Source organism: Ursus americanus, chromosome 35 (genome assembly GCF_024610735.1).
Source record: "Ursus americanus isolate L20-20 chromosome 35, mUrsAme1.1.p, whole genome shotgun sequence".
NCBI lineage: Eukaryota > Metazoa > Chordata > Mammalia > Carnivora > Ursidae > Ursus > Ursus americanus.
The window spans coordinates 11,274,124-11,301,472 of NC_142161.1; the positions used below are offsets into that span (position 1 = coordinate 11,274,124).

The 27,349-nt window shown below is 39.5% G+C and overlaps 2 protein-coding genes across 16 annotated transcripts in view; one reads left to right on the forward strand and one right to left on the reverse strand.

Annotated features, from left to right (window-relative positions):
* AP4S1 (adaptor related protein complex 4 subunit sigma 1) overlaps window positions 1–17,593 on the forward strand; it is a 46,128-nt gene extending 28,535 nt beyond the window's left edge. For 3 of the 5 annotated variants that reach the window (XM_087859103.1, XM_045802620.2, XM_087859102.1), the window contains 3 exons: window positions 1,192–1,278; window positions 2,320–2,388; window positions 7,696–9,178. In XM_087859103.1, the coding sequence (XP_087715229.1) occupies window positions 1,192–1,278; window positions 2,320–2,388; window positions 7,696–7,773 (234 nt within the window). In that variant the 3' untranslated portion in view covers window positions 7,774–9,178. Of the gene's footprint in view, window positions 1–1,191; window positions 1,279–2,319; window positions 2,389–7,695; window positions 9,179–13,010; window positions 15,501–16,974 lie in introns of those variants that run through there. The other 2 variants (XM_045802622.2, XM_087859101.1) reach the window with 2 other exon arrangements.
* Window positions 17,594–19,504: 1,911 nt separating this feature from the next.
* Window positions 19,505–27,349, reverse strand: part of HECTD1 (HECT domain E3 ubiquitin protein ligase 1) — an 83,595-nt gene continuing 75,750 nt past the window's right edge. For all 11 annotated transcript variants that reach the window (XM_087859096.1, XM_087859095.1, XM_087859094.1 and 8 more), the window contains 6 exons: window positions 26,482–27,089; window positions 25,064–25,142; window positions 24,846–24,939; window positions 23,988–24,138; window positions 21,300–21,444; window positions 19,505–21,190 (listed from right to left, as the gene is read on the reverse strand). In XM_087859096.1, coding sequence (XP_087715222.1) covers window positions 21,053–21,190; window positions 21,300–21,444; window positions 23,988–24,138; window positions 24,846–24,939; window positions 25,064–25,142; window positions 26,482–27,089 — 1,215 coding nt within the window. In that variant the 3' untranslated portion in view covers window positions 19,505–21,052. The remainder of the gene's footprint in view (window positions 21,191–21,299; window positions 21,445–23,987; window positions 24,139–24,845; window positions 24,940–25,063; window positions 25,143–26,481; window positions 27,090–27,349) is intronic.

Consider the following 27,349-nt stretch of genomic DNA (forward strand, 5'->3'; position numbering starts at 1 on the left):
GGGATAATTAGGCACTGAAGTAACACAATCTCAGCTTCATTTTTATCCACAAAGGTGTTTCTGTACTTTTTTTTTTTCGTCTGTAACTCCTGAGAGGCTTTGAAAAGTGCTCTTCAGTTCTTTCAGATAGGTTGTGTTTCCTTGAAAGAAAGACCCAACTGAGCAGAAATCGCACTGGCTCTGCAGTGAGCCAAAAGCTGCAGCGTGGTCCTGCACTTTTTACCGTTATCCTCATTTTAAATAAAAGCCTAAAATCCCCCCATTTTATAGATTGTCCAATGGCTTTCCCATGGAAGAAATTTCATAATTAAAACTCACAGCTTCATCTCCAGGTGCATCTGGGCCCCCAGGAGCAATTATCCCAGTGCAAATAGCCATACAGTTCATGCGAAGTCACATTTGGTCAAGCATCCCTGAAAGTCCGAAGGAAGGGCAGCACTGCGCCTTTAGGCTGCTCTCCAGTTCCTGTCCCCAGTGCCTTCCCAGTACCCTTTGTACAATGGCTGTAGGAGAGAAATGAATAGGAAGGGAGTTGTTCTATCCACCAGCCAGTGGTGGTAAACTAGTTATTAATTCATAGGAAGCAATGTTTACAATGGGAGATTTTGTCTAGCATCTGCCCCACAAAAGCCAAAACTTTAAATAATTTATAAAAGAGTCTACACTGATTCTTTTCATGGGTCTAGGAAAAAGAAATCAGGATACTTTTTTGCATGTGTGTATGCGATGTATATTTGGCTGTTCAGTGGCTATTAAATAGTACAAATCTAAATCTCTAATTGCTTTCAGAAGAGCCTAGGGGAGATGAAAAGAAGAAAATCTTCTTTGTCATGTTGGCTTATTTTCGTGTTGGAGGCAGTTTAAAATTATTCAGTACCTTTGCCTGCTGATTTCCATAGAGAGCGAAGCAAAGGAATGAGAAGGAGTACAGGTGGGAACCCACGTGGGTGCTCAAGGCTTCTTTCCTAGACCCCTTCTCTGCCTCTCACTAGAGATGCTTTCAAGTAGGCCCCCGAATATTGTGAGGAGGCAACCAACAGGCAACCAGCCAAGACTGTGTAACATTTTAATATCGTATATTTCTAGGAATGTGTTGCCCGATACTGAAATCAGAACCTAGAAATTATGCAGGCCATTTTGAAGAAATCCGTGGCAGCCATAGGAATTAATATCTAATTGTGTTTTTTCTAGTGCTCTTTCATTGAATTTAAGGATTTTAAGCTGATCTATCGACAGTATGCAGCTCTCTTCATTGTGGTTGGAGTTAATGATACTGAGGTAAGGTAATAGAGGAGCCTATGGAAAATGCAGGAAAATTAGGAATGACAGTCTGATTTAAAAAAAAAAAATTAAGATTTTATTTATTTATCTGACAGAGAGAGAGAGCAAGCAGGGGGAGAGGCAGAGGAAGAAGCAGGCTCCTCACCGAGCAAGGAGCCTAACATGGGGCTTGATCCCAGGACCCTGGGATCGTGACCTGAGCCAAAGGCAGACACTCAACCGACCCACCTAGGCACCCTGACAGTCTGATTTTCTTCCTCCTTAAATTGGCGTTTTCTTCCCTACTTGCCTATCTAAGAATTATCTTGACTCTTAAAGGATCTTGGTTTCTATCAAGGCTAGGGAAAGTCGCGTGGAAGAAAAATATCTAGGATTTTTCTTGGATTAGATGAGCAGCTTGTGGAGAAGCACAAAACCACGGAATGCGTTCCTTGACCCTAGGCCATACCGGTGTCTTGCCCGTGTTCCTTGTTGGGGGGGCAGCTTAGACAGGTGTAGAGGCCAGTCAATTGTGGCATTAAATATAGGCTGACAGATCAGAAGCCAGAGCAAACTATAAATATGATTGTGTTGTGATTGAATTTCCTCAGATTTAGTTCACCTTTTCAGAAACCTCAGTCCCACATCAACAGAATCTGTGGCTATTGAATCCATGAAAAGGCGTTTAAGATTTAAGATACTTCAAAATTTCAGTTGATTGTCCTTTTATCCATGAACCAAGCCTGGAGCTAGTTTCCCATCTTCCCAAATGGAAAAGTGGTGGCATGAAGCACCTGAAACATTGTTTTAGCCAGTTGATGATAAAGGCAGGGAGCAGAGCTCAAAACCGTAAACACTAGACTTGCTCTGGTTTCAGTCCAGCTAAGTTCATTAGGGGCTAAAATCTTAGAGGTTAAGCTTTTTGACTTTCCCCCAATTGATAAGCTTCTTTCAAACAAGCGAATCATGGAACTATTCTGAATATTTGTCTAACATTCAGTGTCTAATTTACACGCGGGCCATACTAAAACTAATTGTGCCCTTCCTTTTTTATTTCAGAACGAGATGGCCATTTATGAATTCATCCATAACTTTGTGGAAGTGTTAGATGAGTACTTCAGCAGAGTGGTAAGTCTAATGACTAAAAAATGGCTTTTGTCCTCTGCCCAATTTCCCAGAAATGGGTCCATATCAAGAACCTATGTTCATATAGAGCTTTAATGTGTAAAAGTTAAAACTCAGATGATGCCACATTTTCTTTACCTTTCCTTCTGGCTCATCCAAAGTGTTACAAACCACTGTGTGCCTTAGATCCTTATAAAGAACCAGTTCTATAAGCCTAAGAACCTCTTATGTGTTTCTTTTAATTAAGAGACTTTGCTATTTAACTTTCTCTCTCTCTCTCTTTTTCTGTTTCCCTTCCTAAGGCACTAGGAACCTTTTTAGTTTAGGAATCATTTCCATCCACACCTTTGCTTTGATGGTCAAAAACAACTCCCCTAAGGAATACATGAGTTCCTTTCCAATAGCGCCCTTTTCAAAGATTTTATTTATTTATCTGAGAGAGAGAGAGGGTGTGCATGTGAGAGTGGGGAGAGGGGCTGAGGGGGAGGGAAAGAATCTCAAGCAGACTCCCCCTGAAAGCAGAGCCTGACATGGGGCTCGATCTCACGACCCTGAGATCATGATCTGAACCTAAACCAAGAGTCAAACACTTAACCGACTGAGCCACCCAGGCACCTCCGAACAGCCCCCTTTCTAAAAAACAAAACAACAAAAAAACCAGCTGTATTTAAAAGAATTTACATACCCTGACACTCACCCATTTAACGTGTGTAGGTTTCAGTATTTACCCACAGTTGTGCAGCCACCAGCAAAGTCAAGTTTAGAATATTTCATAACCACCACGAAATCACTGTATCTTTAAGTATTTTGACTTAACATATTAGAGAAGATGCTTTTTCCAACATTAATATTTAATAATTTTATTCCTATCATGATTCTCTTTGCAAAGTTAATTACTCATCATGTAACATTAGTACACAAGTTTTTTTAAAGAAAACTTATAAAAATAAAATAATCCTAACAATGGAAAAAACAACAACAACAAAAGAATATTTCATACCCCAAACAAACACCACAGCTATTAGAATTTCCTTCCCAGTGATCCCCCTCCCTTGCTCCAGGCCCTAGGTAATCACCAGTCTACTTTTTGTCTCTGTAGGCTTGCCTGTTCTAGACATTTTGTTTATATAGAATTGTATAATATGTGGTCTTCTGTGACAGGTTTTTTTTTTTTTTTTTTTTTACTTAGCACAATGTTTTCAAGATTCATTCATGTTATAGCATGTGTCAGTACTTCTTTCCTTTTTACTGCCAAATAATACTCTGCTATATGGATATACCACATATTGTTTATCCGTTCAGTAGCTGATGGACATTTGGGTTATTGGTACTTTTTGCTATTATGAATAATGCAACTTTGAATATTTGTGTAAACAGTTTTGTGTGGCATCACAGTTTCAGTTTTCTTGGGTATAATATACCTAGGAGTGGAATTGCTAGGTGATGTGGTTAACTCCATGTTTAATATTTTCATGCACTACCAAACTGTTTTTCCCAGCGTGGCTGCATGATTTCAATCCTCATCAGCAGTGTTTGAGGGTTCTAATTTCTCCATGTTCTTGGCAAAAGTTTTTATTATCTGTCTGACTATAGCCATCCTAGTGGGTATGAAGTGGTATAGAGGCCAATCAATTGTGGTTTTGATTTGTATTTCATTGATGGATAAAAAATATTGAGCATCTTTTCACGTGTTTATTGGCCATTTGTATATCTTCTTTGGAGAAATGTCTGTTCAAATCCTTTGTCCATTTTTCAGTTGCATTATTTGTCTATTTATTGTTGAGTTCTAAGAGTTCTTTTTATATTCTGAATACAGATCTCTTTGAATTGATTGAATAGAAAAACAAATGTCTTTGATTGAACTAATTCAATACAAGTACAAATACCTACCGGATATGATTCGAAAATTTTTCTCTCATTCAGTGGGAGAAATTTTCACTTTCTTGATAGTGTTCTTTGAATCACGATAGCTTTTAATTTTGATGAAATTCAATTTATTTTTTCTTTTGTTGCTTATGTTTTTGGTGACATGTCTAAAAAGGCTTTGCCTAACCTAAGGTCATGAAGATTTACTCCATTGTTTTCTTCTTAGTTTTATAGTTTTAACTCCTACATTTAGTTCTTTGATCCATTTTAAGTAATTTTTGTATATGGTGTGAAGTAGGGGTCTAACTAACTTCATTCTTTTGTATGTAGATATCCAATTTTCCTAACACCACAGGTTGAAATGACTATTCTTTCCCCCCACTGAATCGTCTTGGCAGCCCTGTCAAAAAATCCGTCGACCATAAATATAAGGATTTATTTCTGGACTTCCAGTTCTGTTCCAATGATCTATGTATTTATCCTTCTGCCAGTACTACATTATCGTGATGACATTAACTTTGTAGTTAGCTTGAAATCCAATATTCTTTTAAAAAAGAATCAGTGAAGATGTTTTACTCTGCTCCCATAGGCCTTCCTAAGCCTTGGTTAGACATTCTTGAGAGGCAGTAGTGGCACAAACTGAGTTTTCAAAGTTGTTTTGCTTCTTTCGTTTTGCTTTTAAATAAAAGGATTAGGAGGGGACTATTTCAAGTTGCTTCATCTCGAGACAGTGAGTGGAATGTGCTCTATCATTAGTAATATTAAGTGCACTCCGTATTCACCATGCTACGGGCAAAACTCAGGTTAAGAAGTTATATCTTCAACCTAACTCCTAATACATGAAGTAAAGTTTGGCAGACTCCTGGCATGGAACCATCCGCTAGCCAGCCTTCATTGCTTTAGTGCAGTGGTTCTCAAAGTGTGGTTCCTGGACCAGCAACATAAACATCACCTGGGAACTTGTTAAAAAATTCAAATTGTTGTGGGGTGCCTGGGTGGCTCAGTTGGTTACGTGTCTGCCTTCAGCTCAGGTCATGGTCCCCGGGTCCTTGAATCGAGTCCTGTATCAGGCTCCCTGCTCAGTGGGGAGCCTGCTTCTCCCTCTCCCTCTGCCCCTCCCCCTGCTTGTGCCCACGCGCACGCTCTCGCGCACGCTCTCTCTCTCTCTCAAATAAATAAATCTTAAAAAAAAAAAATACAAATTGTGGGCCCACCCTAGACTATTGAATCAGAAACTCTGAGTTGAGGTTCAGCAATCTGTGTTTTAACAAGCCTTCTGGATGATTCTGATGCGTGCTTAGATTTGAGACCCACTGACTAAATGCATGAGGAAAGCTGAGAAGCTGCCTCATGGCCTGCGAGATGGTTGTGCATCTAACTTGGAAGAAATTAGTGTCCTCTGTAGCTAGAAGAGGGGGCAAGGTCAGGCCATTCCAGAGACTGGCCTTGAGGGGGTCAGGGGACAATAAGGCTGGCTTTCACGTCCATCTGTATATTGATTGCTTGGAGAGAGTGCCATAACTCAGCCCTGTCCAATAGAACTTTCTGCCGCTGCAGAAATGTTCTGTACCTGTGCCATCCAGTACAGTAGGCACTAGCCGCACGTGGCTGCTCAGAACTGGAAATGTGATTAGTATAAAGGAGGAAATGAGGAATTTAATCTTAACTCATTTGATTTGCCAGCTGATGCTTGCGGTTCCCGTATGAGACAGCGCAGCTCTGGCTCCTGCTTAATCGCAGTGACCACTCTCTTACGACAGACTGGTTTGCAAGTCAGGGTCTGTGATTCCGAGCTGGCCATGAGTAGCCATTTTAAGGGAACACCTATCAAGAGGAATAACATTTCCCAAAAAAGCAATATTTTAAACCTGGGATAATCATGAGTGAGTACAAGCACTATCATTGCTAAGGTTTTTTAAATTATGATTATTATATTCGGTGACTGAGAAGAAATAGCATGTTGCTGAATTCTTGCTGTAATTCTGGGGAGACAGTCAGCGACCACATAAACCATAGAAGTAAAGATTAGCATTTAATTTAAACTGGTGACTACACAGGACTCCAGCAGTGCTGTGAGATGGCTCAGTTTAGGATGACAGGAGCAAAAAGGAGAGAAAAGAAGAGGGATGAGAGTACTACGGCAAAGAAAATAGCATCTGTCCCACTCGGAGAATGCCTTGTCATCTAAGATTTATTTTGGGGTTTGTGAGTTTTAAACATTCTTTCTGATACTATTTTTAATCTTAGTTTCCAAATCTTAAATTCAGAGATCAGTCTCATGCTGTCTGGGCTGGAAGAAGCATCTCAGCATCACATTTCAAAACAAAAAGCCAACCCAGTTCGCTCCCCAGGGGCAGTTTTGCAAGAGAGGATGGTTACTGCCGAGGACCGGGATTGCCACGGCTTCACTGGACAAACCTTAAGTCCTCTCAGATATGAACTGAACTCTGTTTACTACGTCTCCCTCTATAATTTTTTTTATGGTATAAACATCTCTGATCATTGAAAAAAATTAAAAATACATGGAAACAAAAAGAAAGGGGAGAAGATGATGAGTAAGCAGGTGACTTACAATATAAACCAGTAGGTACATTTCCTTTTAGACTTCCTGTATCTGTCTCTATCTGTAGCCATCTCTACATGTATGCATGGGATAATACAGTATATCCTGTGTTAAAACTTGCTCTTTTACTTAACAATGGCAGTACTTACATATCTGTATCCTCATTTGTGGGTCTGCAATAATTTATTTAAAACTAGTCCCCCCTTGATAGATACTTAGCTTGTTTTCAATAATTTGCTCCTATAAGCAGCATTACCCTGAACATCCTATCACACATTGTTGTGCTGTTATCTAATTATTTCCTCAGGGTAAACTTCTAGAATTTACGTAAAATTGATGGATTCAAAGGGCATGCATAGTATTAAGGTTTTTGATACACACATCAAATTAGCTATCATCTGTAAAGATCGAGTTAGTCTATTCCCTCTATGTTCTAAGGATGAGTTGTTCTGGTTGGCAAAATTCCTTCAAACCGCAACCTATTTTTTTAAAAAGCACAGTCCAGGGGGCACCTGGGTGGTGCAGCGGGTTAAGTGCCCGACCCCTGGTTTCTGCTCAGGTCCTGATCTCAGGGTCGTGAGATCAAGCCCGCATCAGGCTCCACACTCAGTGCAGAATCTGCTTGAGATGCTCTCCCTCTGCCCCTCCCCCTCCCATGTGTGTGCATGTGTGCTCTCTTCCTTTCGCTCATAAATAAATCTTTAAAAAATAAATAAATATAAAGCACAGTCGCAGATTCAGGGCCTTCCTGCTCAGACTTCTGTGTACAGAGCTGCCTCCCTGACCTGCTCCCAAGTTGGCGGCTAGACAGCTGCTAACTCTGCTAAGAGCCCGTGTCGCAATGTCTCATTCTCATCCTTGTACTTTTTTCTCTTTTCCAGAGTGAATTAGATGTATCCTTTTTCAAAGCTGTGAGCCAGGTTTTCCTCAGTTCTTGGCAAAGTACAGGCTCGTCCTGATCAGGTGAGTGCCACGGGGCAGGAAAACGATGCAGCAAAATCCAGAATCCAGAATGCTAATTTTCCGTCAACAACCGACGAGACAGTCAGAAGTGCAGGAGCTTTGCAGAAACACCCCTGCTCTTTTTTACAAAGATGATTCTTATTAAGATTCTTATATTTTTCAGACAGAGCAATGCTATGGTCGTAGTGGATAATAACTGGTATAAAAATGTAACTTCTTTTAAGTATATAGAATAGACCTCTACAGAATTGGAATAACATAGCCAGAAAGTGCTTGGTCCTCCTAGAGAGAGTGGATTTTCGTGGCTCCAGGTCTAGATCTCCAGAAATCCCTCACATGATCAGAATAAGGCCTTCAGGGTGGTAAACTGGAGGCTAAAGAACAGCCTGGCTTGTATTCATTTACTGTTATGGCAGAGAAAGCTCTCTTTTTCTTCTCTTTCTTCTCCCTTTCAAATCAAAGTCTGTAAGCCCCCCCCCCACCCCACCCAACAAACATTATTTGCTTCAAATACTGTAGGCCTGTGGATTTTGGCAGGGGCCCACTGGGCTTTGCATGAGTGCTCTGGAGGCAAGTTGACTTTTAAGTTAAGTTTTACTTCAAAAAGCTGCTTGAAAGCCATAAATGAGCCCTTTGGGAAAACATCAGGCTTACATCTAAAATAGTAACAAATATAACAAATATATATTAATTATACCATGTTTCTATATATGTATATGTACATTAGACATCAGTATATCTGGGGGAAATGGCCATTTAGCTTTTACTATTGTTAGAAAATGTCATCATGTTGATAAACTCCATTTACAGACTGCATCTGGAAGCCTCTTTAACTGGGAAAATCTGAGTGCCCTCTAGTGGTGAGTGACCTAAATATATAATCCCTTTGACCTAGGACACTCAAGACCAGGCTGTATATTAAGGTGTATTTTTATTCAGCATGTTACATTCCACTTTAACTAAGCCCTTCAAAGCAATTCAAAATAAATCTCCTCTTGTACAGGGGAATAAAAAAATGCCTTTTGATTTAAAAAGTCATCAGGAAGATAGGAAAAGCTGTTAGATACTTCACTAGGAGTACAGAAACCCAAGTTCTGTTTTTGAACCTGCCACAAACTGTAGGTGTTGGACCAGACACACAACCCCTTCATCTCAAAACAGTAAAATTAGGCTAGAAGAGCTTTAACACCCTCTCAGTCTTAATATTTGATGTTGCCATGATTCTAGGTAACTGAGCTGAGTTACCTTATGCCTAGACTAGGGAAAAGAGACTCAAACTAGTCTAAAAGTTCAGAGAATTACAGTGAATCAGTTATAACAGGGTATATGTTATAGCTGAACTAGTTATATTGATGTGTCTTATATATTGACTGGGTGTTTATTAGAAGTAGAGATGGGTTTGTCTTTATAGCCCATGGGTCCAAGTAAGGATCTCCAGCATTCTTTTTTTTTTTTTTTTTTTAAGATTCTATTTTTAAATAACCTCCACACCCAACATGGGGCTCAAACTCACAACCCCGATATCAAGAGTTCCATGTTCTTCCAACTGAGCCAGCCAGGTGCCCTGAGCTCCAGCATTCTTGTTCGAATTTAAATTTCACACTGAGGCACACAGTTTGTATCTTTTCCCTTTATTTTACTTAGTTTTGTTTTTGCCTTCCCTTCCTCTCTATTTTTTTTCTAACTTATTTTTTTTAATTGATGTACAATTAATGTACTATGTTAGTTTCAGGTGTGCCTCTGACTGATTTATAGATTGACTGTCCTTCGGAATTGCTTAGGTGTACCCACCTGACAGATTAGGAATTTTGCATCATTTAGAGAAGGAAACGGAATCTGCCCAGACCCCAAAGTGTATGCCTTCGCTCTAGGCATAATTTCACAGGACCTCCAGTGGCCTAAAAGTGGAGCAGGTGGCGGGGCAGCTAGGCTATGAGGTACCCTCTCTTCTATTAACATTCTTAAAATGTTTCCACCCTTAGCCATCTGAAGACAATCAGATTAAACCCCCGCCTTTACTCTGCCTCATACACAGTTCTAACTATCACGTGTCTAGAAGGACCTCTCTACACCAATTGCGTCATAGTCAGAGGGAGGTTTTTAGAGGTGCAGCCTCAGTTTCCCACCCCCTCTGTGTAGGGCCAGAAATGTTCTCCATCCCCGCCCTGAGAGCACATCCTCGGCAGCCCGCACAGTCTGCGGGAGCAGCTAACATTGTTTGGGGCTGCACGGCCAGGAAAGCCTCCCCGGCCTTGAAAGGCTGAAAACAAGCGACTGACAGAATTGCAACCTGAAGCTGGTTCTCCCAACACTCACAACACCTATCTTTGTGTTTGCTCAGGCTTAAGAAAGCCTTCCTTGTCCGCCCACATGGAGTAGACACGCTTTAAGACTTGGCTTTTGTGCAGCACCAGGAGGGTGGAAGTCAAAACCTCATGGAATTCCCAAGAAGCCCTTTACTTGCCATCTTTTTGTCCAGGAGCTTCACTCCCCTGAAGCATTCTAAGAATGGGGCAGCTTTGCAGAGTCCACATGGTTAGATTTGGAGAAATAAAATGCACCATTTATATACAAGCACTTAGAATGGGCTTGTTCTACTGTTAGTAAGACTGACATCACAGAGCAAGACAGATGGGATTTTAAAAAGAAATGACCTAGGAGCCCGGGTGGCTCAGTTGGTTCAGTCAGTGTCCGACTCTTGGTTTCGGCTCAGGTCATGATGTCAGGTTTCTGGGATCGAGCCCCAAGCCCCACATTACACTGGACTCCGTGCTCTGTAGGGAGTCTGCTTCCCATCTCTCTCTCACTCTGTCCCTCCTCTCGCACTCATTCTCTCTCTAGAATAAATAAGTCTTAAAAAAAAAGAAAAGAAATGACCCAAGCACAAGAAATTAGGACAGAAATTCTGGCTTCTTGAAAATGCTTCTACTAAGTGGCAACTCTGTGTTGCAGTTAGTGTCAGGTGGGGCAGACCCTTGGGACCAAGCATGTCAGTGACCTAAATCATTCACGTGCCCGGTGCATAAGTTCCTGTACACTTTTCACATTCTGGTCTACCCACTGGGCTGAAATGTTGCCTGAGGACTCCTGTGGCCCTGCTTCTACAGGGAAGGTTTGCCCTAGCACACACTTTAGTAGACGTATTTAAGATTTCAAGTTCTGGGGGCACCTTGCTGGCTCAGTCGTTCGAGCACGTGACTCTTGATCTTGAGATCGTGAGTCTGAGCCCCACGTTGGGGGGTAGATTGTACTTAAAACAATAATTTTTAAAAATCTTAAAAAATAAAGACTTCAGATTCCATGAATTAAGATGGTTTTTAGGAATCAACTAATGAGCTTCCCAAAATGTGTTCAACTCTGTAGCCCCAGATTTGCTGAATTCTCCAGACAGTTCATAATTCAAAGGAGCTGTCTCCACGCCCTCTGCTAGTCAGGGAAACGGCACCAGTGAGCAGCACTAAGGGAGAGACGGCCACCTCCTCCTCAGCTCGGTGCACACCTACTAATGTGTGAATATGCAGAAAACTTCACTGCCTTTTTGGTATTTGGTGCCTATACGGTGGCTTGAAGACTTGGTTTGTTTGGGCTGGAGTGGAATCCAGCAGTACTGCCTTTAGATTTGGACAACTAGGGTCCCTTTCCTGGGCCCTGGGCCTGAGGGGGCCCCATCGGCTCTCCTTCAGCAGCATCCCTCTCCATGGGATGAGGATTCTTACCCGGAGCCTACAGGGACCCAGTCCACTTCTTGACCACTCTCCAGCTACCTGGGACCCCAGACTTCACTGGGTGCCCATATACCAGGGCCTACTGCTGGGTAGGGCCTGTACAGACCTCTCCCCATGACTGGGGGCAGGAATGACAGGGAGCCTGGGATGGTAACCCACATACACACATGGAGAAAAAAGTATGAACAGGCTAGAATCCCTCTTTATATTCCAGGGCCACCTACCCCACAAATATAGGCTAGGCCTAGAATCCAGAAGATTTTGATTCCAAAATCTTTTAAATAAATCTTTAGAACACTCATGTTTTTATTTTCTAAGTTCTTAAAACCCAAAAGCCTGAGCAATTAATTCTAGAACAAAGCTCATGTGCTTGATGTGGAAGTACCTCTTTATTGTAGTTGAAGTGGGGGAGAAGGAAGGGTCTCTGTTGCTACTGACACTCTCCGTGATTCAGCTAGTTGTCTAACATGGTGCTCTCTGGAGGGACAAAGGCACCCAGGCAACAGTACTCAGCACCACTGAGATTTGCAGTCAGGCGCTGATCAGGACCTAGAGCCTACCATGGGGCATCAACCTCTCCTTCCTTCATTACTATCCTAAAATCCCAAACACATTAAAGGTCCGGAAACCAGAATAGGAGCTAACTTCACACTGACTTAATGAGAAATCACAGAAGTATTTGTTCAACTAGGGGCTATGGAAATACTGGCAAGAAGAACAAAGAATTTCTCCAGGGAAGCCATCCAACACCGAAGTGGTAGCTTCTGAATAAACTGAAATTGTCTCCATGTTCTCTCAAAAAGGTCCCAATAATTAAGTCATTACCAAAGGATTTCTTTTGAGGTATGATGGAGTATGTGATTACCTCAGGAATGACTTGATAATGTCAGATAAGAGTAATAGGTCCCCTCTCCCTGAAAGTTATTTAGAATCATAGGATTTGAGTACTTTGAAGCTAGAAGAAAACTGCACCATCGGCAGGTTAAAACCGCATTTTTTAGATGACAAGGCTGAAGCTGGTACCAGTCTCTGGGTTTCCAGGGCTATAAAGTTAGATATAGGGGTGCCTGCTTGGGTGGCTCAGTTGGTTGAGCACCTGCCTTCAGCTCAGGTCATGATCCCAGGGTCCTGGGACCCAGCCCTGCATCAGGCTCCCTTTTCAGCGGGGACCCTGCTTCTCCCTCTGCCTGCTGCTCCCCCCAGCTTGTGCTGTCAAATAAATAAAATCTAAAAAAAATTAAATAAAATGAGATCTAAGATTAAATTAGACTGTTTATTTAAAATGTGTTATTATCTGGAGTAGATTGTGGCAATTTAGTTTCTAACAAAACATTTGTAAAGTGCTTGTCACCATGCTATCTTGGTGTTGTCGAAGTTTTTCCTGAAGTAGAAAACACTAGACTTTGGTTGGATGAGTCAGATTTGATGAAAGAGAGTATCTGAATGTCTTGATTAAGACCTTGCTCTCCAAAAGTGGAGTTCACATTTAGTAATTCTTTTTCAAATAGGCTCCACGACCAGCTTGGAGCCCAATGAGGAGCTTGAACTCACCACCCTGAGATCAAGACCTGAGCTGAGATCAAGAGTTGGACACCCAACTGACTAAGCCACCCAGGCACCCCCACATTTAGTAATTTCCAAACATCTTTTTCTAATTTCTAAATGTACTTTTTTAAATATGTGGACTGAAAAGCAGGGCTGCAAAGGGTGAGAGCTGGCCCATGGAGCTTGTGCAGTCTTCGGAAAGGGCACGCACGGAGAGGCAAGGGGAACAAAACCATCTCAGCATGACAATTGCAGTCAGTGCTGTCATGAGTGAAGAGTCTGAGGATTATGAACAGTCCCCCAGGGAGTCAGCCATTTACCTGGGAAAGGGATGTGAAGGTTCCAGATTGAACAGTCCTGCCTTCTGGGCTTCTCTGGTTCTCGCTGGCCTTTGCCGTCTCCGTATTTCCTCGAACCGCATCCTGTAGGTGCCATATGCATCCGCTGCTCCCCTCCCCGCCAGGTCCCTCTGCCTGACACCCGCTCCTTTCGCTCCGTGCTTCCAGGTTCTGTTTGTTTTACTTTGGAATAGTGACAGCAAATTAGGAGGAGCAACAGAGGAGAAAAGCCAGAGAAACTGATAGGCTCATTTGACCCGATGCTTTCATACTTGGGTAATTTTACATAAATCTGTATTAACTTAAAAAAATTACACCTGGCTGTTGTTGCTCGCAGAATATGAATGGGCCTTTAAGGGAAATCTCATTTAAAAAAAAAAAAAAGATAAGCTCCTTTTCAGTGGCCTAATTAACAAGGGACAACACCAAGCCTAAAAGTAGACGGCAGACTGTATTACAAGGAGAGTGTACCCAGGACTGCGCACGACCTTCATGAGGGTAATCTTCTATACAGGAGTATTCGATTTTCTGGGGGAAATGTGAACACAAAGGCCCTTCACATTTTATCTAATTTCATGGCAAACTGAATTAAAGTATAAATATGAGAGCAAGTTTTTCCCCACCCCCCTTAGCTTATCTAAAACTTGGCTTAGGTAGGATCTTAAAAAAGAAAAAGAAATCAAAAAAGAAGACAAGGGACCTGAGACCAAAATCTTGAGTTAGAAATTTTAGTTTCTAGGCTGGGCTGTGCCTGGGAATTGCTTTTAAGGTCCCATTCAAATGTATGCTGCTCAATATTCTCTTATTTAAAGATAACTAGACCATCACAGTGGTATTAAAATACAATATTGAAAAAGGGATTTATGATCCAGAGACCAAAATTCCAATGTAGGAACCAGAAATATTTCAAGCACTTTAATTAAAAAATTGGTTTCAAGTGGCACTAGCATTACTGGGGTCCTGAGATGCTCAGCTTCAATTCACATTACATAGCAATTCAGAAAGGCTCTTGGGTTTCAGGACTGGGAGAAAGGGGGGATTTCTGAGACGCTGTCTATAGTTTGTATCAGTTCCAACCATAGGATGCCCAAGTTGCCTGAACAATCTTTAAGTCAGTCAAGTTCAGTATAACCCAAACGTTAGGACCCTCTTGACATAGTCATTCTTAGCTTACCACATTAATAGACCAACAGCCTGGACGTTTCTTGCTTCATCCTATTCCAGATGTCAGGGTTGAAGCATGTTTGCCTGTTTATTGCCATGGGGCTTTGCATATACGGCATTTTTTTGGTCCCTGACATGTAGCCCAAATGCCATTACTCTTGGCTTCACCAGTGTGCACAAGTTGCTTATAAACCAAATCAAGATGTAAACAACAGCTGGATTCTTCTTTTAAAGGAGTCACATGATTCCAGGGGGAAATCAGCTTTCAGGAGTTTGCCTCACTTTGGATTTGGTCTGTGGTTTCCCTATATAGTGCCAGAAAGCTACATGGTTATTAAGGGTTTGAATCAGCTACTCAGATAGACAGGCAGTCACATGCCCACAGTACAGAATGACCTTACTCAGCAACTCATGTTTCTAGGATGTTGGGAAATTCAGACTTGCTGCGAGACCTTGTCCTTACAAGGTGAGGATGTCAGTGGCTGATATGATTTAGCAGCAAATTCTAATCTGAATTTCAAAACTGGCCTCTTGCTCAAGGAGACATCTGAATTTTAGATCATCTACTTGCCACAGTCTTCAGAGCAGCTTAATCCCTGAACCAGTTCCAACAGAATGGATAAAAATTACATCTTCTTCTCTCTCCAAGAAAATCATCTTAGATGAGTTGGCATTTTCAATGCACCAAGGCTTTCATTGCCCTTAGTGAACACGCCAGGGGGGGTTCTGCAGGCCATTCTTCATGCGGCCACCTGTTCTTCCCAACTCCGCTTCTTTGTACCCAGTTGACATTTCTACTTTGTTTGGCTTCTCAGTTCTGGCTTCTGGGTCTGACTGAGTCAAGGGCCTAATATTCCAGTCCCAATTTGGTCATGGACAAAGAAATCATCTATATAATTGGAAGACATTATTAATAGGTATATCAGAGTAAAAGTTTTTTTTTTTTTTTTTTTCCCTTTTCTGGGTCACTTAAGGACAGTTCCCATGGGCTCCTGAAAAACAGTTTATTCTGCTAGAGGACTATTTGCACAGAGCTTAATGAGATATTAATGCAGAGCCTAATAGAAACCTAAAAGTCATTTACAGGGTTGTCTCATTTTCTACAGACGTATTTCACTAAACAAATACAATATAGACTTGAACATCTGGAATTATTGAAAAAAATCAGGTGGTAACGAGTCACTTTACAAAGATTCACTATTTAATTATGAACTTTCCTAGTGCATTTAAGTCACTCACTCATTTGTTGAAGTTTGTCTATTTGAAACAATCTGTTTCAATCATCTGTTGTTTTTTTTTTTTTTCTTTCAAACAGACCAGGATCATTTTCTTTAAAGAGATGGAAATAAGCTATGAAAGTGTAGAATTCAGAACCATTCAATATTGTCATCATCTCATTCTAGTTCCCCTTCTCCTTTCACAAAAGACAAGTCTTCTGAAGGGGCTCCTGAGGGAAGAATTTGGCTCTTTCCAATCAGCTAGACCTCCTAGTCTAACAACATTTTCATCTTCCCCCATGCCCTATACTAACTTTCCACTAGGAGCATCAGTACACTGAAGGGGCTCCATAATTCTCAAATGAGTATTTTTAGAACTGTTCATTCATGCAAGATACTCTCATGAATCTCAGAATTTTTATCTACTTGGGAATTAGCATTGCCTTGCCTTCTTCATTCATATCTACTCTTGGTGATTTTTTTTCTTCAGTCTGAGAGAAAACATAGCTTAAGATGTGAGGTTTTGTGAAGGCATTTGGTTTGGGATGGAGGTTTGAGGGCTGAGGGAGGGTGTATACTCAGTAGCTGCAGGCCCCTCCTGAGAAGTCTGGAAGTAGAACCATCAAGCCAAAGCTGTGGGCTTAAGTTCCAGCTCTGGCAATTATCAGCCATGTGACCTTAGACAATGGCTTTGAACCTGTTTGCTCCCCTGTGAAATTAGAATAAGATGTAACATTTATATCATGGGGTTGTAGAGAAGACTGAAAAACTTACGTAAAACACTCAACACAATGCTTGAAACATCGTGGCTATTACTATTGATGTTATTAGTGTCTGGAAAGACAACACTGTTCTTGTCAGGTATGCTCTTGCCAGTGTCACTAGCTTTTTCTCTAGTCCTTTGCACAGTCGCTTTCCCTCCGGCTAAAAGGTATAGTAGCTATTCTATTTCTGTGTCTACTGGCCAGTTAGCTTAACCAAGGTGAAACTAGGTGCGTATGTGTGCATGAAGGTAATAATTTCTAACATGGACACAAATTTTAAATCTAATTTCAGAAGTTCTGTAAAAAAAACAAAACCAAATAGACACATTCATGCTTAGACAAATTTACATGGGAAAAATTATAGGCTAAGTCATAAGTTATTACTTACTGGTACATGTTAACATTTTTGTAACTCTAAAACTAATTTCCTTAATATGAACTTAGATAATGTTTAATTTGGATAAAGTGCATATCATTTTGGATGAGATGGTGTTAAACGGCTGCATTGTGGAAACGAATCGGGCAAGAATTCTTGCCCCTCTACTCATTCTTGATAAAATGTCAGAAAGCTGAATGATGGAAAGTACTGCCAGACAACGTCAACTTGTAGAAATGAGAATACCATGGAATACCTCTCAACATCTGTAGCCCCAAAAATCTGGGAGACTGCACATTGCAAAATGGGGTGTCCTTCCAAAGATATTTTAAATAGGTGTTTTCCAGTTCCTAAATGGAAAACAAAGCTGTATTTTAAAATACGGCATACAAAGGAAAATTGTCTCTGAACTAAGAGACAAGTTTTGTTTTCTAACATAAGCATTTTTTCCCTACTTGTTCAAATTTTGTTGAGTTCTGAGGGTAAATTTCTGTTCTCTGCTTCCCTGTGCACATTTAATTCAGGATTAGCAGCATGGGAAGAATGTGGGCCAACTATCAGCCAATAAAATTTTAAACACACATAGTACTTTGAATGTTTTCTGAATGTTCTTTTTCCTTAAAATGTCTTAAAAAGTCAAAACTTTACAAAATTGTGTACCTAATAAAAATTGAGAATTAAATTTTATTTGCCAGTTTCTAAAAGCCTGATAACCATTTTATTGGCACTTGGCAATTACAATGTCATCATGTAATTAACTCATTTATAATGTTACTACCAAAAATGAATGGTTACACATTAAAAGAGAGCTCTTACAACCATCCTTTAGGCATATTGTAAATGGTCTGTCTTATTAGTAAACTTATTGTAAATGAAATTTACTTTAGTTCAAAGTCTAAAAATAGAATATAAGAGAATCTGTGTTGAGGTTGGCATGATACGAACCCTTCTCCCCTGCCTCCCTAACTCATTCCTTTGACCCCTTCTCCTGGAATGTTTTGAAGCAAAGAAAACTTAGTATAGAAAAGCAATGACCTGATCCTTCCAAACTTTATTCTAGATGCTTTTGCTAACTTAGTCAACAGTACAGCATACAGAGCTGTCTTAGGTAAAAGCATGTTTATGTGCATATACGGTAGGAAGGCAGATACAATGGAGGAAATAGAAATACAGTCTTGGTACATTAAGATATTGTGCCATCCTATGGAATTCCAAGAGCCCTTTCATCTACAACACTCTGTCCTCCTAAAGAAGACATAAATGGACATTCCAGGTATGGACTCATTTAGTACTGTTTGCTTTCTTTCTCTGTCTTGTATATGTGGGGTCAGGGAAGGATTTCTTTTAAATCTTTGTTTCTAAAAATCTACTTACATATTTAAAGTTTGCATCTATAATGACCCAGGCAACCAGTCAATAATGGATTCTAAAAGCAAACCTGAGTTGTTTTGGACTCATTCAGAAAGGCAGAAGAAAGGCTTCTGAGCTTCCAGAACAGCAAATGGTCCATGTGCATAGATCCAGCTTTGCATTAAGTAGCCCAAGGGTGGGGAAAGCCCAGCCTAGATCAAAGTGCTTTGGAGGTCTTTCTAAGACATATTCGTTGGGAAACACTGTCCTAGTTGGTAGGCACTTAATCAGTAGCACATTCAGGTAACTGCTGAAACTGGTACACCAGAAGTAACTAGGGAGTGAACAAAATTAATTTTTAGGTCACACCAAAATAGCACTTGGATAACATCTTGGCACAGATTTTAGTACCTTTAGAGAATAACAATTAAAAAAAAAAAATACCAGGTAGATACCACAGGAAAGAAAGCTAAAGAACCTAATATACGTGGAGACCCTAGTAGATGTCTCCTAACACTGGACTCATGCAAAGTGAACCGAAATAGGACTATCTGTTCTAGGCTGTGCCATCATTTCCCTTCACGTTTACTGCTGACCTGTGATGAACAGCTTTCAGTGATTTTCACACTCATGAAATTTATGCCTCAGACTGGTCAGCTTTATCTTGAAGACTCCTGACATTTCATTTACCAAATATATAAAACTCATCAATTTTACCTGCTACAGCAATATGCTAGACCAGGATTCAGCAAACCTCTTCTGTAAAGGGCCAGATAGTAAATACTTTAAGCTTCATGGGCCATATGGTCTCTGCTGTAAACACTCCGTTCTGCCACTGCAGTGTAAAAACAGCCACAGATAATATGTAAAGGAATGAGCGTGGTTGTGTTCTAATAAAACTTTATTTTAATTTATGAACACTGAAGTTTGAATTTCATAAAATTTCCATATCATAAAATACTATTATCTTTTGCTTTTTTTTAACCACTTAAAAATTTTAAAACCATGCTTAGCATGTGGGTAATACAAAAGCAAGCAGCAGGCCATCGTTTGCTGAGCCCTGTGCTAGATTATCTCGATAAAAGCTGGGTTTTGACATTTTACAGACTTAGATAAATGGCAGTACTAAGCACATAAATTGGATTTTAACTCTAACACTAGTAAGAAGTTGTAGTCATGCATCCATGACTTTATTGAGACAATCACCACCATTATTTTTTGGATTAAAGCATAGGTCATACATTTAAATATTGCTATTATGTTTTATTTTAACTTTTATTCTCACAGAGAACTGTGAAACTAACAACAAGATGAATTATTTAAATGCTACCACTGATAACATAGTTAAAACATTCTCATGCAGAGAATAAAAACAGTACTCAAATGACGGAGTGTAGTGGGAGATAGCTCTTCTAATGTAGAAAGGGAATGTACCTTTTAAACAGGTAAATAATGGGCAATTCCAAAAAATGCTTTTCACTCTTAAAAAAGCCATTTGGCTAAATCAGGCCTAGTGACATTTCTTTCACCTAAGGGCACAGATGTGATACATCAAGGGAATTTGGAAAACGGAAACAGAAGAAAAGCCCTTCTTCAAAACCAGGAAATGGCAGTGTCCTGGTGGTTTCTTTTCTCACTAACACAACATTGAGAAATCATTCTTGGATCTTAGACTTACATATCCCTGCAGATACAATGGTAAGTAGCAGATCTGGTGTTGAAAAAGTTAACACAAATAACTTGGCCACTCTGAGCTGAAGAATATGTTAAGACAGCACACAACAGTTGGATCACAAGCATGTGAACATGTATTTCTTCTAGCTGTCCAATTTCCGTAAGTGTTTTTACTATAGAAAAATACATTTCTAAATGTAGTAATTTCAAAAAACTAAATCTCAGTGATTCAAAATAAAAAATATCTGGTTAAGCCCTTAGGTCTGCTCGTTGCAGTGAAATAGTCACGTGACACAGTTTTGTACGCTGCAAACATTTTAATGATTATTGTTGAGCATACATTTTGGAAATCTTTTACTTCAAACTGCAACAAGTTAAATAAATGTTTATAATATACAAAGAAAATACAACCAAAAGTAAAACTTGCTTTTAAGTGTGCCTTGCATCTAGACCAGTGTTTTTTCTTTTTCCCCCTTAATATATCTTTACTTTTGAGCTGCACAAACACACTTAAGAATTTGATCTTTATAGTATGGCATTTAGGAAATAAAAATATACTCCCACCTCAAAGAAATAAAAAGGTTGTGCATGATTATATGCCAAACAAAAGAGAGAACACTAGAATACTCTGATAGTGCAGGCATCATTAAAAAGGAAAAGAAAAAGCTTGAGATGCTCATTAACTCTCTATGTTTTAAGGAAGCAAGATTTTTGACCGAGTAGCTTAAAAGCCAGCAAAACAGGGATCAGTGACGGCAACTGTAGTGTATGAAGTATGAAACGACAAACTTTACACAAACACACTGTTAGAAATTTACCAGTGAACACTGAAGATCTGAGAAGCTGCTCTTTGGAACAGTCAAGTAGGGACCACCTTTTTCCAGTCACTAAGCCCTTGTGGCAACACACAGTGTTCTGTGCTATATACTTGCTGGCTGGGTAGTTAAAGGATTTGTTTTGTCACTAGCAGCTAACCAACTTACTCCACATGTTCTTAAAGCCTTAATGGTTGAAATAAAGGCAAGTGTCATTAGCGTAGAGGATCATACACTTCTCTGCACACAAACACAAGAGGCTTCACTAGTATTTTAAAAGTCTGACTGATGTCTCCCACTTCGAAGCTCAGTTGAGATGAAAGCCTTTCTCCATGGTAGCAGCGAGCAGGCGCTCTCTCATGATCTCCTCTGAAGAATATTCAGGCAACTTCAGATAATGCACACACGTATTCACTGACGGATAGCTTGCGTCAGTAGCATCGACCTACGAAAAGAAAAGTGAAAAACAGAAGGCCGTGACTTCAAATATTTATTTCTTTCAATCCCGAAGTAACTAAAGTCCATTTGGATTCCGCATTAGATAAGGTTTGTACCTTGCGTACAACTGTGAGCCTGGGATGCAGATTAGCCAGTCCACCTGGGGGCAGAGTTGAGCAGCCGGTGGTAAACTGCAGGAATGCTTTCCTTTCGTCTGAAGACATGCCACACAAAACCCTCACAAACCTCAGGAAACCAGGGCTAAAAGGAGAAAAATACACTTTTACTGATCTGACAGCTGATTTGAATGAAAAACACTACCACTACTTTGTAAGCCAGCAATAACCCAAAAGACAATTATCAACATGTGAGAAGAATAGTACTATCTAGAGTGGATATAAGCTACTTTAAAAATTCCCTGCAAAGATGGTCTTGTACTTATAAATGGTTAAGAACTGAAACACTAATGGAGTACAGGGACCAAATATGCAACAAGGCCAGCAAATCAAAAAAACTTCAAAATACACATGCATAATTCACCCAAATATGGCTAAACTAACAAAGGGGATCTGAAACACTCCATCTTTGTTAATAGTGAAATGACCTATTTCTATATGTCACAAGGATGAATTTCATGTTAAACAAGAGAAGCCAGACCTTAAAAAATACATACTGTATGATTTCATTTATTAAAGTTCAAATGCAAGCAAAATTATCAATGGAAATAGTGATTTAATATAAGAAAAGAACATAATAGAAGGCAACTCTTGACTCTTGAGTTGTTTCTTGTTCTGGGTACCAATATACAGGTGTTTTCCTTTTGTGAAAATCCTCCAGACTGTACGTGCAATTTGAGCACTTGTCTATTATAATTCCATAAAAAGCTGACTTAAGAAAAAAATGCTATGTTAAAAGTAATTTGTGATACGACTGACCTTTGAACAAGGGGTTTGAACTGCACAGATCCACTTATATATGTAATTTTTTAAAATAAATAGAGTACTGCAAATATATTTTCTCTAACTCATGATTTTCTTTTTAAATTATTGAGTACAGTTGACAATGTTACGTTAGTTTCAGGTGTACAACAGGGTGATTCAACAAGTTCATACAGTAAGCTATGCTACCACAAGTGTAGTTCCTCATGATTAGCTTTTTTCTTAGTACTTTTTTTTTTTTAAGTTTTTATTTATTTATTTATTTGAGAGAGAGCGAGTGAAAGAGCACACAAGCATAGGGAGAGGGAGAAGAAGCAGGTTCTCCGCTGAGCAGGGAGCCTGATGCAGGGCTCGATCCCAGGACCCCAGCATCATGACCCAAGCCAAAGGCAGATGCTTAACTGACTCAGCAACCCAGGCGCCCCTCCTCATGATCTTAACATTTTCTTTCCTCCACCTTCCGTATTGTAAGGATACAGTACATAATACATATAACATATGTACTGACTGTTTATATTACTGGTAAAGCTGGTCAAGAGTAGGCTACTAGTAGTTAAGTTTTTCGGGTGTCAAACGTATATGGATTTTCAACTGTGTCCCTAACCCCTACATTATTCAGGGATCAAATGTATTCTCTCATTTATGTTAATTTGGAAACTTTTAAAAAGAAAAAGTAATATAGGGCCCATAGTCTTAAAAAATATCAGTGGTACGAAAGAAAAAAAAAACAGCTAAAGAACTGTTTCAGATTAAAACCTATCACAAAATAACCTTATCACAACCAAATGCTATTTCCTGATAATGGGCAGTGGTGATGAGGGGAGTGCTATGAAGGACATTACCGGAGTAATCAACGAAACTGGAATATGGACTACAGATTAGCTAATAGTATGAATTTGCTAGTGTGAATGTGGATACATGGGAGAATATCCATATTTTCAGGAAATGCACACTCAAGTATCACAGGGTAAAGGCACATGATATATGAGACATTCTCAAATGGTTCAGAAAAAATAGTACACACATACATCACATGTAGGTGTGTGTGTATAAATGGATAATATAAAAGAAATGTTAAGTACAGTTGAATCTGGGTAAAGAAAATATGGAATTCTTCAACTATTCAACTTTTCTCTTGAAATTTTCTTTTCTATTCTATTTGAAAAAAAAATTTTTTTTTTTAAAGATTCCACTCATTTGAGAAAGAGAGAGAGATCACTGAGGCAGAGGGAGCGGGGGGAGAAGCAGACTCGCCACCGAGCAGAGAGCCCTACGTGGGGCTCGATCCCAGGACCCGGAGACCATGACCCAAGCCGAAGGCAGACACTTAACCGACTGAGCCACCCAGGCGCCCCTCTATTTGAAATTTTTTTTAAAAATAAAGGTTAATATATGGGGCATCTGGGTGGATCAGTTGGGTTAAGCACCTACTTTTAGCTAGGTCATGATCCTGGGGTCCTGGAATCAACCCTGTGTCAGGCTCCCTGCTCAGTGGGAGTCTGCTTCTCCCTCTGCCCCCCTGCCCACTTGTGCTCTCTCTCTGAAATAAAATCTTTTTTAAAAAAAATGAAGCCTAAGGGTTTACTAGTTACCCAATTTATTAAATAGTGAACAATTAAAATGGAATCTTAAGATCAACAAAGACTAGGCTGTCTTTTTGTGGAAACTCAGCCTTATCAATGAATATGAAAACTGCTTTCTCCAGGGATGTACTGTATGGTGACTAACATAATATAATAAAAAAACATTAAAAAAAAAAAAGAAAGAAAACTGCTTTCTCACTAAGTCATAGTTCTTTAGAGACTCTGCCATTTGATTTTGGGACATAAATTATTTTGTTGACCTCAGAAAATAACCAATACATACCTATCACGTGTATAACCTAACTTAGGTTCAGTATAATTAATAATATCCTCTGCTGCCCAGGATGGTGATTGGTTTCCACAAAGAATCATTTGGACTTCTTCATGGCTGAAGGAACTTAACTTCTCCATTGGAAAAACTTTGTTAAACCCATCTACATTATACACAGCAAAAAAACAAAAACAAGAAAACACAAAATTCAATTTCTAAGTTACAATTTCAAAATACCAAATTTCAAATCAAAATAGCTAAAAATCAACTAAATGGACATAATATGAGTAAAATATTAATAAATGCTTGAAGAAAACAAATATAAATTAAAAGAGCTTGAAATCAAAGCTGTGCTATGGTTTTAAGTACAAAAACTTCACTTAATGCTGCAAATGTGAACAGAGATATTCAGTCACTATGGTCAGTAGCCAAATTCTAGTAATTTCTTAAACAGCTCTTTGTGTCATACAAGGCTAGCCAAAGATATTTTCATCTTCAAAACTAGTACATGATGAACAGTCTAATATATTTTGCTTCAATTTTCACCTGAAGAACTTAGGTTCTAACTTAGTTTAACTCATCCTGATCGTGTAATGTGTAAAGTATGCAACCTCACGTCCACATACAAAGGAAGAAATGGAAGCCAAAAGTGAGTCCTCCATCACTCAGGAGGAGAAAGCTGAGGGTATGCCACAGCTGGAGAATGTTCCACCCTGTTCTGGGTACTCTGTGGGACCTAATTATCTGGAAGACAGAAAACTAGAGGGCAAATCTAAGGACTAGCTACAATTCTTGACGAGAGAAATACCTTAAATTCAAATGTCTCAAAGTAAAAGGAGAAAGATTAAGCTAAACAGCCCTAAAAATTACCTCTGAAGGCTTCCATCTGTTTCTGAATACCCGTATGCATACAAAAGTCAAACATCAAATCCACATATTCTTCTGCATTATCCATTGTTACCATCTACAAAGGAAAATTTGCCAACATTATTGTTAATATCTAGGAATATTTCAGTAGCGCCTAATACAACCGGCCTCATTAAGATGTTCTGAACTTAGAACTATACCAAAAACAAAATTTTTATTACCTCATCTTCCCCACTTGGCTTGAGATCCACAGCTGTAAAACCATATATTCTTGAGGAAGGGCAAAACTGGAAATTTAAACTGGGAAGACAAAAAGGATTCGATTAACATTCAGCTACTGTTGGTGTTTAATTTTTAAAACGCTGCGAAAGGGGCGCCTGGGTGGCCAGTCGGTTAAGCGTTTGCCTTCGGCTCAGGGTCCTGGGATGGAGCCCCGCATCAGGCTCCCTGCTCAGTGGGGAGTCTCCTTCTCCTTCTGCCCCTCCCCCTGCTCATGCTTTCTCTCTCTCAAATAAATAAAATCTTTTAAAAATAAATAAAATAAAACACCGTTGCCAAAACCATGAACCCCCAACCGCGTGCACCCTTCCAACAAAAACAGTATACCAGCTTAGATGTTAAGTAAGAGGACTTCTGAATGCAAAAAGCCTGTGCACAAAAACTATTAGGACAACCATTACCAAAACTGGCTTTGCAAAGACTGCACGAAACCACCACCTTGCCATATTTCACTTCTCTCTTATGGCACAGAATTAATAAAGTAAGGGTTTTTGCAATAAATTACGATGGCAACATCTTTGTTTTTTTCAAGAAGAAACTACTGCTTCACTAAAGTTAGTTATTCATACTCTGTCCCTACCCTCCAAACAAACCTTGAATATATAATAATAAGTTATTTAACAAAACTTCTCAAAATTATCAAGAAAGAAAGAAGAAAGCAAGACTTTCAGTCAACTCAATATCATAGTAAAACACACTAAGGGTATAATAATCACATGTCTACAAATTAACAGAATTTTATCAAAAGATGTGTAGCATTTGAGTTAGCTAAGCCGTTGGGCATAAGGCCTACATACAAAGCAAACTATTTTGAGCACTGCCAAGTACACGATCTATATTACCTAGCCATGATTTCTCAAAATATTTTTGGCTTTCGACTTTCATATAAGATATGTACATTAATCATATTTGATAAGTCAGATACACTCTTCCAGAGATGTGAGGATTAATACACTATGTTCTGGTATTCTGAGTGTTGTCTTTATGATATGAACGATCATATCAAGATTCAAATCGGTAATATTTCCTACAGCATATTATTGTTCTTAACAGACTATTTGGGGCGCCTGGATGGCTCAGTCGGTTAAGCATCGGCCTTTGGCTCAGGTCATAATCCCGGGGTCCTGGGACTGAGCCCCACATCAGGCTCCCTGCTCAGTGGGGAGTCTGCTTCTCCATCTCCCCTCTCCCTACCGCGCTACCCCTGCTTGTGCTCTGTTAAATAAATAAATAAAATCTTTAAAAAAAAAAAACCCAAAACCAGACTATTTAACTTACAAATTGCATATTAGTGGGGACAAAGAACAAAAGCTTTAAAACATATTCATCCATTAGGGTGACAAACATATATAGAACTTACCCTAAATCCTCTATGCTAAGTGGAGGCCCAGAACCTGATGGATTCTTCAGCACTAGTTCCTGTAATTTTGTGTTCTTCTCATCTTCAGAAAGACCTTTGTTGCTTAAAATCTGACGCCTCTTGACAGCAAGGTCTTTAATTTCTTTTAGAAATCTGGCTCTGTGTGGGTTTACTAATTCAAAGTCTTCCCAAGTTAAAATCCCATTAAACCAAGCTGGGGGTTTGGGTTTGGGGGGATCTAGAATAAACTCTGATTTTGAATCCTCTTCAAAGCTTCCTACTGAGAGTGAATCATGGCCTTCTTCTGTAGAAGCTTCAGACTGGCTTTCAGTACAGTGTAAGTCTCTATCACCTCGTGACTCATAAATTAATTTACTCATATTGCTTTTAATGTCACCCATACACATAAGTTTAAAGAAAGGTTTAGAAATAGGTAAATCCACAAGTCTATTGTCTTGAATGCATTTGGCCAAGAAAATTCCAAGGAAATGAAAGAGTTTTGTGATCCTTTCGAGCTCATCGCTGTCTTGTGGAAATGGTGCTGTGAACAGTCCACATGATCTCTGCACATAGTATCCAGGAGGTTTCAATCCACCTCCAAGATCAACCTAGTGTTTAGAGGGAGAAATACAAATAAAATTAGATATAAGATGCATAAATATTAAACATTTTCATCAATTTAGTTAAACGATTTATATATACACCTTTTATTCAATAGTTTTTGGTGACTAAAAAAACATTTTAATACCATCACGAGTAATCAATAATAAAAAAGAGACTCAGAAAACCTGGCTTAAATTCGGAAAGCATAACCTATTTTGAATACTAAAAGCAGAATCACAAATAATCGCAAAATGGGAAAGAAATC